General features: G+C 44.3%; 1 protein-coding gene across 1 annotated transcript; it reads right to left on the bottom strand.

Moving 5' to 3' along the window:
* Window positions 1-922: 922 nt before the first annotated feature.
* On the bottom strand, window positions 923-13,870 carry TECTB (tectorin beta; the record flags this gene model as incomplete). The annotated part of the gene is made up of 9 exons (XM_079138434.1): window positions 923-972; window positions 3,162-3,234; window positions 4,306-4,468; window positions 5,706-5,789; window positions 5,921-6,024; window positions 11,316-11,388; window positions 11,493-11,635; window positions 12,931-13,121; window positions 13,795-13,870. The coding sequence occupies 9 exons, from the start codon at window positions 13,868-13,870 to the stop codon at window positions 923-925; spliced, it is 957 nt and encodes a 318-aa protein (XP_078994560.1).
* Window positions 13,871-20,208: the final 6,338 nt, after the last annotated feature.

A 20,208-nucleotide genomic window follows, 5' to 3' on the forward strand; every position in this document is an offset into this window, starting at 1 on the left:
TACACATGAAGATTTCTTAGAGTAAATGTAGAAAGGCTGTGAAGACATTGAGTGTCACAAAGTATATGGAAGTCAGGTTGTCACCAAGTACAGAGAACCTGGGTAAAGGGGCAGAGGTCCCTTTCATGGTCACATGACAAGCAGCAATTCACTCGGGCAATGCCACAATATTATGTTAAATGAATGTGAGTTTTATGACTTTTGAAGTTTTTTTTCCTATCAAATTTCTAATTTTCTTTTGATTTTAGAAATACATATCAACTACAAAAAAAGGAATTTACACCTAATGTTTATATATGTTTAATAAATCCTATAGTAAAAACTAGGATAGTACTAAGGATGCTCAAGAATCCATTTTTTTTTCCCTATTACTCAGGTTTGAGCAAAACTCTGGTATTCCACTCAGATTCCCACTTGGTTATTTGAAAGATTGGAACTCCCTGCCTGCAGGCTCAGCTCTGGTCCTTGGGTAGAACTGCCCAGCCTCAATGACAGAGCCCCTTCTGGCAAAATTGACTATTCCTGTGCATTCTCTATTTAGCATTGACTTTGTGATTATGCCCTACATTCTCTTCAAAATGCTCAGCTGCACTTGTTGGGTGCACCAGTCTTTTAGAATTAAAATAGCTTTCAAAGGAGGAATGCACTGCAGTCTGGACCTAAGTCTGAGAAGACTCCTCCCCCAGCTGCAGGAGAGGAACTGGCGGCATCGAAGGGCCACTGAAGTAACAAGAGGAAGTAGGGCACCACAGAAAATTGATCACTGAATTCACAAAAATCGTTGGAACACATATTTGGCAAAGCGATGGTCTCTGCTCCCCGACAATGTCGTCTTCTGTTTGCTCTTTTTGGCAGCACAATAGACGAGTTTGTCATCGCTGAGGAGGACCTGAGGGGAGCAGCTGCAGCAGCCGGCTGACTCCTATAACAGGGCGCAGATCCCCAGCATCACGATGAGGTGGTGCAGAACATCTGTGAACCACAGCGGGTGGAGAAGGCACTGAGACAGCTGTCCAAGCGCAAGAGCTCAACTGGCTTTAACCCGAGGAAGGGCCCACGCAAGGGTCTTAAGTAGGTTTGCATAAAACTCCAACTTTTATACAAAGTCATTTCTGTTCCTTTCTTGAGCTCACTTTTATCAGTGCAAAGAACCTGGCGGATGAACCTAGGTTCTGGACCTCTGGCGAATGGGAATCTGAACTCTCATCATGTGTTTCCTTGTAGGGCCTTTGCCATGCAACTTTCTCTAAATATGAGAATCTAGGATTGGAGTCTAAAAAGTTGATTTACATGACTTCCCTGTAATCACAAGAGCAAAGTCTACATCTGCAAGTTTGTTACTAAATGAGCGGGCTTGCCCCATCTCCTTGCAGTTACCTCCTTCTGGTCATTCCAGGGAGATCTTGGGTTATAGCTGAAATGGTTCTTCCTCTTAGGGCTTCGCTGTTTGCTCTTTGAATCACGTGTCCCCCCCCCCCCACCCCAATGTACTTCACACATATTAGGAAGGGCAGGGGTCTTACCCGTCATGCTCACTGAGTTGTATGGTGCCCTTAGCTGTCATTAAGTAATCCATACAACACCGGGTAGGATAGGGTTAATGATTAGCCTAGTTCCACAGAGGAAACAGGTATGGAGGTGTCAAGTCATTGCCAAGGTCACTCAGGTAATGAGGAGCAGAGACAAAACAGGGACTCAAACATTTGTTGAAAGAACAGATCATTGAAAACTGTGTTCTCCAAATGAAGGAATCCAAGTGAAGTCACCTTGTAATGACTTTGCTGAGACTTGGGGGGTGGGGGGGGTCCAGTCCTGCTGTTATCAGTCGATCCCAGCTCTTCCCCGCTTCAGAGCCAGTGGCTGATTGGAGAAAGACCCCTTTACCTCTGCCCCTTGCAATTGTCAATTCTTAAAGTTATTGCTGGGGCCAAAATTAAGCTTCTTCTGAAACACAGATCTGCTTTACAAAAGTGGGCATCGCCCACAGTGTTCCCAGAAGGACCTCTTTTCCTTACCTGAGAAGCTATGGAAACTCAACGATCCCCCACCTGGAGTGAGTAAAGAGAGAGAACACAGGTTTAAGGAAAGACCATGGCAGAGACATCGCAGAGCTGTTTCTGAAACATACACCTGACTGTAGCCCCCACCCCATTAAACCCTGACCCCCACTGCCTTTAGGGAGAGGCCTGTGCTGAAGCTTACTGAGGCTTCATCTCACACCATTTTCTCCCAGGCTCTCTGAGGCAGTGGTTGGGACACTGTTGACAAGGGTCAGACAGTAGATATTTTCAGCTTTGCAAGCCATTCCCTATGACCACCAACCCACACTGTTGAAGCATGAATGCGATGTCCACAGTACCACTTAAATGAACAAGTGTCTCCATAGTCTATTAAAACTTTGTTTATAGATACTGAAATTGGGAATTTCAACTAATGTTTAGATGTCATGAAATATTATTCTTCTTTTGATCTTTTTTGGAACCATATTAAAATGTTAAATTCCTTCTTGGTTTACAGCCCACACAAAATCAGGAGGCAGCCTGGGCTTGGCCCTCGGCCATGCTTAGGTCACTAGACTCTCGGCTATGGTTGCTATCACACCCAGTCTCCCCATGGGTCTTGATCACCCCCAGATCCCACCATCCTCAGTTCATCGGAGAGGTTTTCAACAAAGGTCTTCCCCAAGTGGGGACCAGATTAAATCCCTCGCTGGATACTCCTTGGCACCTCTGCCCCTCCACAGTGGCCTTGTTCCTTGCTAGATGGAAAATTCTTTGAGAACAGGGACCTTGTTGGTCCTGTTTATTTCTGAGCTGGAAGCTCATTAGAGGCTTGTTGACTGGCACCTGACATTCGTAGAACATCCTATTTTCTATTATCATTTTTCACTGCCTGTTCTAGTTGGAAGCTCAGCATTTCCTAATTCCCTAGGGCCATTTTGGATTTGAGTCAGAGATAGAACTTTTCAAGGTACTCAGCAAACCTCAACTGCTTGGTCTAGCCTGAGCTTCTGTTCCCCAACCCCCTCTAGAAGACTGGAGGAGCAAGTGAGAGTTGTGTCCACAGGCACACCTGGTTTGGCAATTCAGTCAAAATGCTCAAACCGGCTGTGCTTGTGGGCACAACACAGAGTGCACCCAGCCAGTGGGAAACAGGCTTACTCCGTAGGGAGAGCTCTACCACCAGCACGCCCCCAGTCTGGTCCCGCAGCAGGCGCTTCCGTTTGTCGCAGGTCTGATGACCCGGAGAGGCAGGACGAGAACAAAGGAAGGGAAAGAAGAGGGAATTAAAATTTTAAAAAAGTCACAAACTGGATGGAGTAAAAGTGCCCCAGTCAACACATACTAGTTGCCGTATTGTTATTATTATTACTATTTTATAATTCTGAGAACCCAGGAGGAAAGCCTCAGTGAATTAAGAGTTCAAGTTGGAAGAAAGCCTGCTGGAAGATGTCATTACCACCACATGTGGGAGGAATGGACCCGCATCTCTGATAAAGAGTGAGTCTTTTACTTCCAGTTACTCTAATCACAGTGACAGAGGACACTTGGAAAACATGTTCTCGTTCATTTTCTTTTTCAGTATGGTGTCCGTGCTCAGCCTCTGATCAACTCTAAATGCTTCTCTCCTCCTTTTCCCTCTCCGGCATCCTCTGGCTCCTTTCCCTTTTACTCTCTGTGCTTGTGGACCACCATCTTCTGTCCCAGTGAGTCAGTGTAACTGGAGGTCATAGCCTTATTTCTGCAGTTCCCCAGGCATTACAGACAGGCAGCCTCTTTGGAAACTCTGAGACCTCCAGTCCACGTAGACCAGAGAGGACAACGGTTTAGGATTCAGCACTTTGAAGTCTGTAAGGCAGTATTCTCAAGCTCGGTGAGCAGCAGAATCACCCGATGGCCTGAATGCACAGATTGCTGGTCCTTCCTCTCCAGGTCCCATCAGCCCTTGCCCAGAATTTCTGAAGACTGTCCAATCAAGACTAAAAGTACCCCTGCCTTTTGAGTTTTGAGCAGACCTTGACTTTCCCTTATACTCCAACTTTTTCAAAGCATTTCCATGTCTGTCAGTGCCATCACTACTTAACACTACTGTAGAAAGAGGAGAAAACCAGGCCCAGAGGTTAAATGACACTTGCCAGACTGGGTAGGTTGTCAGAGGCAGGTGGATGGGTCTGGAGCTTCCACCCTGCACTGGGGCCCTTTTCTCCAGGAAGCCCTGCACACACATCCTACTGGCCAGTTCAAACCCAGCTCCTTAAGTACCCCACCCCCAGGTAACATTGTCCTTCCCAGGAGGGTGGCTCACCACCGGGCAGGAGAGCTTCTCGCTGTCACAGATGAACGTCTCACAGTGCAACCAAACCTTGGAGAGTTTGGGGATGTTCTGGAACCGGAAGGCATTGAACTGGAAGGTTGCCCTGTGATCCTTCCCATTCTCGTGCACGAGGACCGTTTCATCGGTGGGGCAGCTGATGCACCGGGGGAAGGGAGACCAAATGTCACTTCAGGGAGCTCCAGCAGGAACTCTGGACAAAGTTACCCATAATGTGTGCAGCACTTGGTCCTTCCAAAGCACTTGATAGGCAGCACCTCGCTTGATCGTCACAGTTTTGAAGTCAAGGTGAGGGCCTACGAGATGGGTTGGAGCGTCCCCATTCTACAGACTAGGTACAATAGGAGGGGAGGGGCTTAAGAGAAGCCAAACACCTGGTGAGTCACACCCCTGTCCTGAAGAAATGAAATCCCCAAGAGATAAAGCCCTCCTGAGGACTGGGATGTTGCAGACCCCCCGAGTAAATGACCCCCCCAAGACAATGACCAGGGTGCTGGGAGAAGCAGGTCCCAGTGTCACCCAGACATCTGAACTCAAGGCACGTCTCTGTGTCTGTTAAGAGATTTTGCCATTGGAAATTTGAATTTATGTTCCATTATTTAAATTATACCTATATTATAAAGTTACCTTTGTCAACTATGTGGTCATTTTAAAAATATAAGCATAGGGGAAAAAATGACTGGAAGGATACCCTCTAAATATGTCTTCATTGAAGCAGAGGCAGGACCTAAGGAAGGTCACCTCAGAGAGACGAATGTTATACCTTCGTTTCTGGACCAAAGGTCAGAGCTGGTTCTGTTTGTGGTGGCTTCTCAGTAGCAATGGAGCTGTGGGTATTTTCCAAGTTATGCAATGAGATTCCTGCAGGATCGTTTAGTCAATAAACCTGAGATCCTTGTATGAACTCAAGATGTGAGACCTTAAAATAGCTCTTTGCAGCTCAAGTGTAAGCCAGTGGAAAATAAAGTAAGCAGAGCTTTGTGGAGGGGGAGCGGAGGGGGCAGATAGTGAGTGAGTCTAGATGCCTTGGCACAGCTGCCTCTTCGCACCAGCACTTGCCCCGTGGTGACAGCTACCTCTGCATGGTGGAAGTCCACCGGGAGCTTTTACCCCATGGCTCCACACACCTCTGTCCCCACATCCCATCTCTGTCTGAGATGGGCACGCTGTTTCAGTTGCACTCATGGGCACTGATCATGTCCCTGATAATATATCTACGAAATCCCTCCTGGAACTCTTGAAAACTAGGGTTTCCTCCGAAAGGTCCCAGCGTGAACTAAATGTATCCTTCCGAGCTATCCCAAGCCAGAGCAGAGCAGGCTGGGATACTCCTGGCCCCACCAGCAGCCCTGACTCTACAGAGTGGAACCTACCCCTTGTTGATCAGTTGCCACTGCAGGGGATACATAAAGTCAGCAGAGGGTGTGGCCCAGCAACTGTTCAGGACCACTTTAAACCTGGAAAGAAAGCAAAATGGTATCACTTTGAGCCACAGTCTTGTGCTTTGAAATATTTGATGTCTGAAAAGTCTCTGGGCTAACTTTTCCCCTTGGTACTTAAGAATATAAACATAAAGAAAAGCACTTACCTAATACTTAATCCTTTGGCTTCTACTCCCGCAAACAGATCTGAACCAATCTCAGATGTCTCCAGGACAAAGGGGGCTTCTTTCTTGGTAGAGAACTTGGCATTCTTGGGAAGGAAATTGACATCAGGCATTATGATCTCTCAGACTGAGAAGTTGGGTCTGGCAGGAACGGATGAATTGGAATGGGATGGGGATGGGAATCAACCCAAAAGAAGGAGCACAGGAGACCACGTAGAATTCCAGGAAGAAAGAAACCATGTAGCCATCTATGTGGGGGTGAGGATATCCCATATTCTAGATTTGCTGGTTATGGAGAGACACACACTGTACATCTCTTCTATTCCAACAAAATTCAGCTGATGGAAACGAGTCGAGTCCAGGGATATTGAGGTGCTGTGTTTGGTGAATCATCCAAGGACCAGAGGGACCAAACACACACAGTCCCTCTCTATCCTTGCTCACCTTCTTGCCTGGGCAGATTTCAACCTGGGTTAGAAATTTTATGATCTGATTCCTAGTACATTTAACAACAAAAAGAAGCAGCATAACTTACTACCGACTATATATCAGGGATTGTTCTACAGATTTGGATGATTTCTATGTCAGGTAAGAAATATTGGTGAACAAAGTAAAGATCTGTCCAGTGATCTGATATTCTAGCAGGAGAGACAGAGAATAAGTAAATTATAAGAATGTTAGAATAGAACATAGTATGTTATGCACAAAAACTATAAAAATGGTAGATTAGGGAAAGGTAGATTGAGAAAATGTTGAAGGGCAGGTTGCAATTTTAAATAAAGTTTTTGGGGGGCTTCATTGAAGAAGAGACATTTGAGCAAATCTTGAAGAAAACAAGGAAGGGGGCCACGTAGCCTTCTAGGGAAGAATGCTTCCATTGGGGCAAAGCAGCCAGTGTGGTGGGAGCCAGTGTGCAGGTGGCAGTGGGGCCTGGAGGGCAGAGAGGGGCGCAGGAGGTGAGATTAGAGAGGCTACAGGGGAGGGTGGAGGAGACTGGGGCCTCAACCCTGAGTGTAGAGGGGAATCAGCCCCATGACTTGAGCGCAGAAGCAGCAGGTTCTGATCACTGGCACAGCTGTGTGGTCTTCACCCACCATCAGGCAGTTCTGGGTATGTTTTTAGGAATAACAGCAGTGTTTCCAGTTGACTTACCCAAAAGGAGGGTGACTGCTCCATTCTCTGAATCCTGGATTCATTTAACTCTACTAACAACCTTGCACAACTCTCTGGATTTAGCTGCCAGAGACAAAACCCACAGGATGGAAGAACAGGGATCCTGGGATAACTTTAGCTTCTGTCCCCTAACTTGGGACACACTGGAGGCAAGTCAGTGTCTTTGGGCCTCAGTTTCTCCATTTGCAAAATGGAATAACCTTTGTGACATTATAGAAACATAAAGGTTACAGCAGGGTACAAGTAAAACGATTAAGTTTCATGGACTTGGAGCTTTGCAGAACTACAGTATGTAGGCAGCGGTAGGCAGAACTCATGTTTGGCAAGGATATCTAGTCAAAATGGAGTTTTACCTCCTGAGGGTCAAACATACAGGGACTTTATTAAGACTCAGAATCTTTCATCTTTTAACACCTCTTATTTTACTAATCACAGATCCAGCCAAGGCCTCCTAGACTCTGTCACCTAGAAGTCAGTTTTCTTGCATTTGTCAGGTCCCTGCACCATTTCAGTGATTGCAAAAATTAAATTAGGATGTTCTTAGTCATAAATGATCTATTAGCTTAACATGCAGGTTGAAGTGGCAGATTTACATATCCCTTGTCACTGCCTGAGGTTTTCCGTATTTTAAGAACATATTTCCAATGGTAGCAACTGATCCAGGAACTGCATAGTAGTCCCTAATCTAGTCCTTTCCTTCTTTATAACATGAAAATTAGGGACCTGTTCCAGATATCTTTACCCTACAGTACAGGACATTTTGTTTTCGCATTCCTAAAAACATAGAAATACTGCATGAACTACTCATTCATCCAACAGAATGGAAGAACCTTTTGAAAAACCATGCCAGTCTCTTCACCTGACACAAAGGTCCAATCACAACCAGCTACCTACAGAAGGTTAGATGCACCGATTTAACAGCAGTTCACATGGGAAAATCTAGATGTTGCTTTTGCTCACAAGCTCAATGTGAAATAGTGGTACAAGAAAAGTGCTCCAAAGTTAATATCCTAGGACATGTTCACAGAGTCCTCCAGAACTTAGAAGGTCACCTCTGCCTCACCTGACCCCATATTAATCTAACAAGGTCCACTTTTTTTTTTTTATTTTTTTTTATTTTTTTTTTTTATATCAGGGATTGAACCCAAGGGTACTTAACCACTGAGCTACATTTCCAGCCCATTTTACATTTTGAGACAGGGTCTCACTAAGCTGCTAAGTCCTCACTAAGTCGCTGAGGCTGGGGCTTTGAACTTGTGATTCTCCTGCCTCAGCCTCCCGAGCCACTGGGATTACAGGCATATGCCACAACTCCCAGTGGTCTGGGCCCTACTTTTAAAAGCAGCATTGATCAATTGGACCATACCCAGAGGAGATGGTAAGTGAACCATAGTGAGAAGATGTCTAGCTGGAGGAAGATGAAAGATATTTGAAAGACTGTCCACAAGATAATTACATGGGATTATTTCAGGAGACAGAACCAGGACAAATGGGCAGGAGTTCTGTGTATCAGTTTTCATATGCTGAATTAAAATGGGAAGGACCCAATTGCCATTATCTTTGGAAGAGAAAGAGAAGCCATCCCTCAACAATCTTGCAGAAGTGGTCTGAACTTGGGGTGGGAGGTTAAGGTTGATCCCTTTTGAGATTCCTTCTGGCTCTGGGAGTCTAATTTTAGCTTCTATTGCTTACATTTGTTTAGAGCTTTTTCATTCTCTTTGTCTGACTAGGAATTACTGTTTTGACTGAATAAACATCAACCTAATCCTATACTACTGACATTGATATTCAATGCCCTAAGGGTAACAACAGGAACCCTCAGAGATTCCATGTTAAGTAGGTTCAAACTCTGCAATCATGAGAATGGCTATTTGTGGGGGCAATTATCTAGTGCCAGGTACTGTACTAAGTGCTTCCAAAACATTATTTCATTTAATTCTCATAACAAAACTAAGGACTAAATGTTATTATATCCCTATTTTACAAACAAAGAGATGGAGGCACAGAGAGGTTAACTAACTTGCCCAAGGTCACACAACTAGTAAAATGTAGATCCAGGCTTTATACCAGTGTTCTGATGGCATGTCCGTTTTCTTAACCACAGTGCTGTCTACTTCTGTAAACCAACTTCCTTCATATTGGATTGGGAGTCAAAATAACTTTCCGCTGGGAATACCAACTATGGGTCCTTGGCAAAAGTGAGTGGAAGGGGGATGGAGAGAAAAGAGAGAGGAAGCATGCTGAGTAGAACCAGTGCCTGTGGAGTCCAGCATTTGAAGTTCTCGGAATCCTAAGCAATTAGCAGCGCGCCGATGCCATTGTGGTATCTGGGGCACCGCTCCACTTCTGGTAATTTGATGGAAATATATGCAAAGATCACTTGTTGCTTCAGAAACACACAAGAATGCTCTCAAGAGGAAAAAAAAGGAGAAGAAAATAACAGCACACAGGCCCAAGCATAGGAAATCAAGCCCACAGTGGGAATATTCATTAGTACTAAAGTCTGTGGACGGCAGAGTCCCTCTGTGCTGAGGCGGATCCTGCACCAATCTTGGTGGGCCCTGAGGAGAGGCCTCAGCCTCATTTCTACCATAGTTCAAGGAGGGATCCTAGGAGTCTGCCTCTGCAGCAGAGTGGACAGTCTGTCTGGCTGATGCTGGGAACATGCCTCTTAAATTTCGTTTTAAAGGAATAAGCTCCTTCTAGTTCTATGGATTGATATTTTTGTCTGGGTGAAAATTTTCAAAAACCCTGGTATCTCTCTATTGCCAACTGTTGTAAAACCTTATCTATAATTTTATCTGGTTAAAATAACAACTACGCACTTCCGGACAGGGACTCAGTAGTAAAGACAGCCCGTCAGCAGGACGTCCCCTGAGACTGCTGTCAGTGTGTGGAAGCCTATTTCTTCTCTGGACAGTCTTCATCAGTCCTGCAGGATTTGCTCACCCTTTCATCACCCTGGTGGCCCACACTGTATTTACCCCCCTGATGACAGGTCAAGGAATTGTAGGGGTTTGTTTCTCAGGATCTAATCACTGGTGGTGTGTGGCCAGGGGCAGATCCAGGCTTTAGGGGACCTTGAAGCTTACCCAGTTGGAGTCCTCTTTAATAAGAAGATTCAGAAACTGAATCCAAAATTAGACACAGGGCTTAACAAGGAGCTGTGTAGTGAGGGACCTTATGCTTAAGCGTCACGTCCTTACGGGGAGTCCACCACTGAAGCCATGGCTGGGAAGTCTGGGCTCTAGACTAGGTTTCTCCCAAGTACCTGGGTGACCTTTGGCAAATCACTTCCTTCCTCTGGGCTTCAGATTCTCACCTGTACAATGGACTGGATTATTCTAGCAACCTTCTAGCTCTCACTGCCGAGCTTGGCAGGGCTAATAGCCTTCCAGGAAGCAGGTCAAGTGAGTTCCAAGAGTTCAAAGTTAGAGGAGTTCCAGGTAGGAGAACTTTTCTCTTGTGAAATAAGGGGTTGGACGTGATGTTCTCTGAGGATGTCTTCCAGCTCTATGTTCTAGGCAAAGTTTCTGCATCTACCTGTATATTCCTCTAGTCAGCTGGCAGGGTCTCCTCGGTGTGTGCATGTGTCCTCCTGGAAGTCACCCCTTCTAAATAGGAGGGCAGCTGAGCTGGTGGCTGTGGCATATTTAGTTTCTTTGGGGTACTTTCTTTTGAGGGATACCAAAGTGTGCCTTTAACTTCAATGTCAATGTAGGCTGCGGACCCAAGTTAGATAATGAGGAGACCCATTCACTGAAAGCTAAGCAGCAGAGGTGAGACCTAGCTCTTCTCCTTAGTTCCGTCACAGGAAATTCAATGCTCTATGCCAAATGCTCTAAGAAGAGCTAGATTTTAAGAATAAATAAATCTCCGGAGTAGGCTGTAATGGAAATTAATCTTGATTAAGAGTCAGACATCGCCTGTCTTAACTGTCTACTGACATTGCCTCAAGCTTCTCACCTGTGAAATGGGCAGGTTGGCCTTACCTTTGTGGCACCTTTCAGCACTTCCATGCAGTCGATGCATCTGACTTTCTGCTACACTTACTCTTTAAAGAGGTCGAAAACTAAACCACAGCTTAGGTCTCAACTTGAGTTCTCAGCGGGGCTTCGCATAGAGCCCGGGAAGAGTGAATCCCGAGGAAGCATCCCATCATCTCCTGGAAAGGCCACAGGGAGGAAGGGGAACCTGGACTTACAGTGTAGAAGTTGAGAGACAATTGGCTTTCAAATGTGCCCATGCTCCCGTTCTTCACATGAACCGTGGCCACTCTGAAAAGGGGAGAGAATTTTGCATAAGGACTGAAACATGCCTGGTTGGCAGGGCTGCAGCACACACACACGGCAGCAGCCCTCCACTCCGCAGAGCAACCTACCTCTGGTCAAAGGCAGCCTGGTTCACCAAGTAGGTGGAGTGGTAGGTGCAGGAGAAGGAGTAGTTCACCGGCTGGTTCTTGACGACCACTGTGCTGTCATTAGAAACGATGTGGCTGTAGAAGTGGTAGATGGGGGGCTTGTACTGGAGGGAGGGAGAAGGCAGTTAGGGTGGCCGGGGCCCCCAGAATAAGGATGAGGGTTCTGGGAAAAGTGGATGAGGATGGCTCAGACAAAGCCCAATGCGGGGACACGAGTGCTGTGCTTGCCATTGATGGTAGAACTTACTCTTCCTGTCTGTGTGGGAGCTGGTGATTTTGGTAAAGAATTCTGTGAAGAGTTCTTGAGCGCCTTCAACTAAGATTGTTTAAAATAACCCAGATTATGTTGTATGCTTAAAAAAAATTCATACACCCATTGGGCTTCCAACCCAAAAGAACCTACTCAAGAATGTCTACTTTCCAGTATCAAGTTTTTATCCATTTCCCTTGTCGAAATATAGTGAGTGAATGTTTCTTCCTTCTCCCATTTCTAGAACATCACTGTCTAGTTCTTTGCATTTCCCTTCTTCCAACAATAAGCACTATTTCTGAGATTGTTCTGGACTCTAAAATCACAGAATATTAGATACTGAGATCCACAGCAGATGGATAATCATCTGCTGGTCAAGGCAGTTGGACCTCAACAGGAGGGTCTGGAGACCTACCCTCCCTTTATGACTACATCCCTATTGGCTCTGTGGCCTTGAACTGTGGCTTTATGGGAGGTGTGGAATTTCTCCTCTGGCATACAAGGACATTTGGCAAGAGAATGTCTGCTATTAATTCCACGATTCCCTGCCTTAGGAACCTCACATGGCCCAGTTGAAGATTGTGCTTCGCTCTATTCATTCCTTTAAAATACTCATCCAAATGCATCTTAATATCACTTCCAATTCTTGGGGAAAGGCTGGTCCATTCAACTGCCTGTCCAACCTGAGAAGGACAGAGGCTTGGGAGCATAAGCTAAGAATTTGAAGTTAGTCAGAAGTGGGAAATGTACTTTGCTCTATTCATAGAGGGGGCCCTTGTAATCTCAGTAACTTGGGAGACTGAGGCAGAAGGATTACAAGTTTGAGGCCAGCCTCAGCAACTTATCAAGGCCCTAAGCAACTTAGTGAGATCCTGTCTCAAAAACAAAAACAAAAAACCATGGGGGTAAGGGCTTGTGGGTTCCAGCAACAACAAATTAGGAAGAATAAAGTCAAATATCATTACCCTATGTACATATATGATTACACAAATCGTGTGAATCTCCAGTGTGTACAACCATAGAAATGAAAAGTTGTCCCCCATTTGTGTACAATGAATCAAAATGCATTCTGTAAAAATAAAAATAAAAAAAGTCAAGGCATTCTTAGGCTAGTTGTCTAATCTTAAGCATTATGTGGCTTAGCCTTACCTCAGACTGGGTTCCACAGTAGGACTTGTTTTTAGGTGATAAATCTGGGATGACAAATTGGTAGTAACCTCCTTCATGAACCCCGTTGTAACACAGACCCCCGAGGGCCAGCTGATGCACTTCCCATCCATAGGGACACTCAGGGATTTTGGTGATGATGGTTTTAGGATAACAAAACACGAGAATGACATCTGGAAGAACACACACATGGTTTGAACCACACAGGGTCATGGTAGTTGCCTACTTTAAAGAGCACGAATCCCAGCCACCCCTGAACACACGGCATGTGATTAAAAACACCTTCCCTGCTATTCAGTATTTTCCCCCAAATTTCAGCCACTGAAGTTCTACTTTTAGAGTTTATATCCATCTATTTAATAACTGTATTATATATTTAAAATTGGTCCATTTTTAAACTTCCATTTTATTTTAAAAGGAATACATCCATGAAACCACAGATTAGAATTCACACACACACACACACACACACACATACGCACACACACACAGCTGTGAAAATGAGCACATAGCTTAAAATTTTAAAATGTTCATTTCATGCAAAATATTGTAAAGTATTGATTTAAGGCACAGGACAGATATTCAGTAGTCAAACAGAAAAAAAAAAGTAGAGATGTTATAAATAAAGAGAAAGGGAGGAAAAGAGAGCATTCTCTAATTTCAAAAAAGTCAGATCATCCAATACGTTTTTGCATCCTGTGGAGACAGTCTGCTGGCACCGGGGGGGCTTAAGTGTTTTCTAGGCTATATCTTTGCCTTTGTGGAACCAAGTCAGCCTCTGATCATGGCAAAGGAAGATTCAGGCAACTACCCTGTCCAGGAGAACAGTGTGGTCCCAAGGCATACCTGCTTTATTTGGAGTGCACGATCTCGCCGAGGCTTCTGCAAAGACAGCCAACAGGACAAAGGCCCTCATCACCATTGCTCCTCAGAACCTGGCCTTTGCAGATGGCCAAACCCAAGAGACCAAATGGTTATGGTCCTTCCAGGGCCTGGGCCGTGATTGTTCTAGGTCAGAAACACGAGCAAACAGTTCAGATCAAGGGTAAGACAAAAGCAGCACACACACTGTTGGAGGGACCGGTCAAGGGAGATCAACGATGCTGTCCTCAGTTCCTGTCCTCAGTCCTTGTCAGCGCAGAGAGCATGAAGTGGGGTTCATACCACAGGGAGCGTCAATGACACAGCAGGTTGCTCATGTTCCCAACTGTCTCATTCTCTCTGGACTGTGGATGCTGCCTCCCAGATGCTCCCCAAACCTCCAGCCCCAGGGCTCAGTCCACTTTATATAGCCCGAGGGTGTAAAAGAAACCGGCTCCAGATAAGTCACAATGAGCACACATTATCCACTGTGGTGGGAAGAAAAGGACCTCGCACAATAATCCGATGGGAAGCTCAGTTACCACTTAAGCCTAATTTCTTTTACTTCATAGAGTCAGAAACTTTTTTTTTTCCTTAACCACTTCAACCAGAACTGGAATAAAAAGTTGAATTTTCCCCTAGTACAAAAAATGACTCTAATTGGAGGCAAACTCTCAGGGGTCAATTTTATTTCTTTTGCATCTTCCTCTCTTTGCTTTATTTCTTGCTTTCTTTTATAGATAGGTGAATTTAAACTCTTTAAGAAGACTCAGGTCCAGCATTATTATGTCTGACAGTCAAACAAAAATTAGGCTGTATTAATATGAATGTTTTAAAGATTATTTTTCTCTAGTATTTAAAAAATGAACTCTGATGTCTAGAACTTTATCCTGAAGTATGGCTTTAAATGACACTCTCCAGGCTTCTGTTGGAAGAAGGAACTAAGAAACATTCTCCTTAAGTCAGTCCTTAGTTCCCCAAGAAGATCCCATTGAAAACAACAAGCCTATGAAGACTCCAAATATATTATTGGGCACATATAGTTTACACACTTCAAAAACACTGGGCTGTATCTTGTAAGCAATATGCCTTCATAATTTGGTAGAGATGACTTATTTCTTCAAACCGTATAGTTAAATCAATGGTATGTTTTATAATAATGGTGTTAAAAAATTAATAGCTAGATGGCAAGCCATTAAGAAGTTCTGTGACTCAGTTTCCTTTTCTATAAAATGGACGCTATAACCCTGGACTGACCTTATAGACTAGCAGAGCCATGATGTAAAGGCTCTTATAGACTGTGAAGTACTAGATAAATAAAGAGATTTACATGAAGAGACAATTAACAGCTTTTATAATATGCACTTGTCACATGAATTGCATTTCCCTTCCTGAGGTGTGCCACAAAGTGGCCCATTGCAGACCCGGGATTGACATAGCATGAGGCCTATCTATGTTGCATGACACACATGCAATGTCCTGTGTGGTTTAAAAAAAATGAGCTGAAAGGGGGCGGGGGAGGAGAGAACGCATTTAACAATTTTTTTTTTAACAGTAGGATTAGGTTTATTGAGCCTGGAAACATGCACAACAGTTTATACTGTTCTCCATAGTTCATTACTGGGCAGAAAAAAGACTTTTCTTGGGCACAGCACTAACTCTCTGTTTTGTCTCCCCTCACTTTTATTAAACATTTATTGAGCCTCTGTGGTACACTCGGTACTGGACAAGGCCCTGGAAGTCACAGGCGGCTCAGAAATTGATTCTTTCCCGGAGGAACTCGGAGGAGGGCAGTACAGAAAGTGACCAGAGTCTGCACCTGGGATGTGGCGTGGGAGGATGGGAGTGCTTGATGGAGGAAGGACAAACTAGGATGAGCCAAGTCATGGGGGCCTGGAACAGCTCTGGTGCACTTGGACTGTTCTGACACAAACCATCAATACCCACAGTTTGGTATTGCTCTTCAGCGTGGTTTGGTATACTTGTTCCCATTCCAAGAAGATCCTTCTGACCTATCTTCAAACACTTCTTTTCAGCCAACTGTGACCCAGACAGGTCAACAGTATCATTTTATCTCTAGCCTGGAAGGTCAGAGTTCACTTAGGGAGAGGGTTGCAGTGGAAATTAACGCCTTTCCTGTCTGTAGTGGAAATGTCTCATGGATGTTGGAAAGATGCTTCGGGGTAAGGCTGGGCTGCACGTGCTCTGTCATCTGCCTGGAATCCACTTCCTCCCTGGAATTCCACTTCCTCAAGCAGGCCACTTGACCTCCGTGAGCCTAAACTTCCTCTTCTGGAAGATATGATCATGTCAATGACATAGTGTTGCTCAGAATATTAGATATTTGTCTGTTAACATTGACTTATTTTTTTCCTCTATCGGGGCAAGGGAAAAGAAGTCTCTGTTTCTATGTGAAGTTCTACTTAGAAAATCCAAAAAGGGGAGCCTGTTAGGAGTGGATTGTCACCAGAGAGCACACACTATTGCCATCAGTGCTGGATTATTGTAGATTATCAGAACATGTCACTACAAGCACAGGTCCTAGGATTAGAGGCTTTGCGTCTGTCACATTTTCAATTGTGTGCTCTTGGGCAAGTAACTTGACCTTTCTAAGCCTCTAGTTTCCAAATCTGTAAAATGGGGCCTCCCATCTCTTAGGGGTCTTACAAGGGCAGAATGGAATAAGCTGTGGGAATTGCTTAGCACAGTGCCTGATGCATAGTAAGCGATGAAGATTCACTGCTGTAGTGTGTTCCTCCAAGGTTGGCATCCTCAGTCTGGGAGTGCATGCCAACAGTGTTCCCGTATGAACCTGGGTTTTTTCTAATGGTAATAGTTGTCCCTTTAGAAGCCCACCTTAACAAAAGAGCAGGTGCTTTTGATTTCTAGAGAAGCCCAATAATGATAAGATTCTGAGACAAAGCGATCTCTCCTACAATTTCTTGGAGTGTAGATCCAGCTAACAGTCGGGTATATGATACTCCTTTCAAGGACAAGCTGAATGAAGTTGGGGAAGTGGATTCAACTTCTGGGTAGGCTGGTCTCTAGATGTTTAATTTGCATAAGAAACAGAATGGTACAAAGAGTACTTGGGCCAAACAGTATTTGATACTTAACTCTGATAAAAGGCAGGAGGCTTCTATTTTTGTCTGGTAATTACCCACCAGTTTGATGTCCCACCCGGTCCCCTTTCTGTTTTCCAACACTCCTCTCCCTTCCTGAGATGAAGATGGAGTAAGAGGGGCACCAAAGGGAGACAGAATTCAAAAGCAAAGTCTCCAGCTGAGACCCTGGCTGTTTCTTCAAAAACACGTATGTAAAACTGATTCTAGAATTTTGAAAGAACCCAAGATAGAGGCTTTTATGGAAGAATCATCAAAAGATGAGTTTGCTTGTCCTGCACCTTTGTTCAGTGGATTGCCAGGCAATAGACGGTACCTGTGATATTCCAAGGTCCCGAATGATTTGTGAAAGCTTCCAGACACAAAAGTGTTGCAAAACTCCAATCAACATTTTCATCTGCAGTTCAGAAATCATATCTAGGTGGTGAGTCAGACAATAACGAACACCAGTGAACTCTCACCAAGGTAACAGATGAGACTTTAAAAATAAAGCTAGTAAGCATCATTCAAGTTTTAAAAGCTGCTTTAGCAACTTATTTTTTAAGGCAAGTTGGGTTCATTCAATGTTGGATTTGTTAAATGGACTACTGTTTCCCTTAGGCTCTGAATCAACCCTCCTTCCACTTGGTGGGAGGCTCTGTTTGCTTGTTTGCAAATGAGCAAACCACCAGGTTTCAATGGCTCTCGCCTCAAACCCTGGGAATTAGCAATTCTCCAGAGAAAGTGGCAGAAGGTACACTTCACAGAGCACAATTGAGAGTGAGAAAAGATCCTCTGCTGATAGCACGTTAGAAATTCAGAATCAGCAGCCCCACCTCCCTCACCTGACCCCACAGCCACCAGCTTCAGAGAACCACAGTGCCCCAGGCAGATCAGCTAGCACCTCCAGGAGATCTTGGGGTCTTCTCTGGCTCATCTCTAAACAGGGAAAACCTTCCTCCCTCAGAAGAGGAGACCCTCAGTCTTGTCTCTCATCACCCCATCGGCCTGTCCCTCGTCTATCACCCTCCTCATCTCCAATGTCAATCGGAAGGCTAGAGAACAAAAAATAGCTCTTCCTCAAATCAAGAGTACATCCTCAGTCCCTTTTTTTATTTTTTATTTTGAGACAGGGTGTCTCTAAGTTGCCCAGGCTGGCCTCAAACTTGGGATATCTGCTTCAGCCTCTGGCATCTCTAGGATTACAAGCATGCACCACATGCTTGGTTCACATACATTTTAAACAGCAAGCACATTTCTTCTTGCTTGAACTTTTGTTCAAGCCACTCCAGGATTCTTCCTCATGCTCAAAGTCTAACCAAGTCAGATATCTTTGTAAATATGCCAGACAAGGGGTGAGTTTCATTTTCTTTCATATCTGATGGTTTATTGTGGAAGGTAAGGTGAGTGCTCAGACAGCCAACAGATAGGTAGAAGGAAGCAGCAGCAGAAGAAAAGCACCAACATAACCATCTTTTGCACCAGCACTCAGACTGGGCAGCCACAGTCATGCTCCTCTTCACTTTGTTCTCGAATGCCCACATGTTCTAGATGGATTCCAGGTGTAAGAAAACCCACGAAAACCACACCGGACATGGGAAATCACATAAGGGGGTTCATTAAGCAAACAGAGTGTCTCCCTGCAGGGTAAGAGAGAAAATGAGAGGAAAAGAGAAAAGATGCGCACAAGAAAGAGTGTGGAAAGCGAGGAGAAGAAAGAGAGTGAGTCGGGGAGAGAAAGCATGAGAAAAGATGGCGGGGAGGCTATCCTTAAGCAGTTGAATTCCTGCTTAAGGGGACCAATAATGGAGAAGGACGCTTGCAAGCTGACTGATGAACCAATAGCTAGCTAGGATGTTCACAGACTGACAAGTGGTTGGGAGGCGGGGAAAATGGCTGCACCGGAAAGGGCGGGGAGAGCAGCTTTCAGACTGACAAGCTAGGTTGTGATGCAACATAATGGGCTGGGGAGCAGCTTTGTACTACACCAGGCACATACAAAGTCCAGGAGTCACACATATTGCCACTTCTCTATTCTGCCTCCATGCCAGACATCACTAATCTATTCTGCATCCATGTCAGACATCCCTAATCTATTCTTCATCATGCCAGACACTCTTCTCTGATCCTGAAAATGACCTCAGAAGCATTCTCAACACTACACTCCAGACAGATACAATTAATCAATTGGAATCAGCTTATGAGTTGAAACCCATTTCTATTTCTATGGAAGCAACTATATTGCTTCCCCCCCCTCCCTCTCTTTTCCACCTTTTTCTTTCTAGATGCCTGGTATCCATCTAGAACAAGGGTGCATTATAGTTGTACATAATGATGGGATTTATTGGCAACTGTATTGCTTCTGGGATTGAAAGATACACTCACAAAGCAACACTTTTCCTTCATTGCTTTTGTCAGAGCTGTGATAGTTGTGACTTTTTGGCATGAAGTCTCTCCCAATAGACTGAAAGCTTCATTGAGGGGAGGATTATATCAGGTTTTTGCTTAGCTCTCAATCCAACAACTAGCACATATTTGATTTAACAAACTATTTGCTTGAATGAATGACACAAAGTTGTTCTTTAGAACAAATCATAAACTAATTTTCAAACTGGATTAAAACTGCCCCTTATGATTGCCTCCAATGAAGGATATTAATTGTTCTATATTTCTTTGTGGAGTTCAATGGAGACTCAAACCCACTCCTGAAGCCCTCTCTGATTTTTCTTCCACTAACTCTTTGCATTTAATACTAGTTATCAATGCTGATTTTGATTATAGCATTGATAACTATAGCACTGCTGTTTAAATATTTCTGAAGAGAAGTCTTGTCCCACATGACATCAAAGGGGTTTCTGTATAACTGTAGTGCATGAACTTGGCTAAAGTTTCCTTTTGCTCCAAGAACCAAATTGCGTCTTGGGGTGGGAGGTAAGAGTGTCTTCAAAGTCCTGCAGCTCCATCAGCACTTTCCCCGAAGAATGCACACTTAGCACTGTGGTTAAATGTGTTTTAAATGATCTCATGTATCAAATTCTGGGTAGTCCCATTTTTTGGTTCTCCCTGACCTGCACCTATTGGTCTCATTTGTTGAAACACAGGCAGAATGATGTGTGATACTTTCATATCTATTTCCCATGTCAATGAAAACATCATTGGTTTCTGACCCTGGAGAATTGCAATGCTTGTGTTAAGCATTTCTGGAAAGGTTGAAGATTGGAAAGCTAAGTTCATATAAAATAGGCACCCCAACTTTGATTAAAAACTAATGACAATAGTTTTGATATTAAAGCAAAAT

Source organism: Sciurus vulgaris (assembly GCF_902686455.1).
Source record: "Sciurus vulgaris genome assembly, chromosome: 4".
NCBI classification, from domain to species: Eukaryota; Metazoa; Chordata; class Mammalia; order Rodentia; family Sciuridae; genus Sciurus; species Sciurus vulgaris.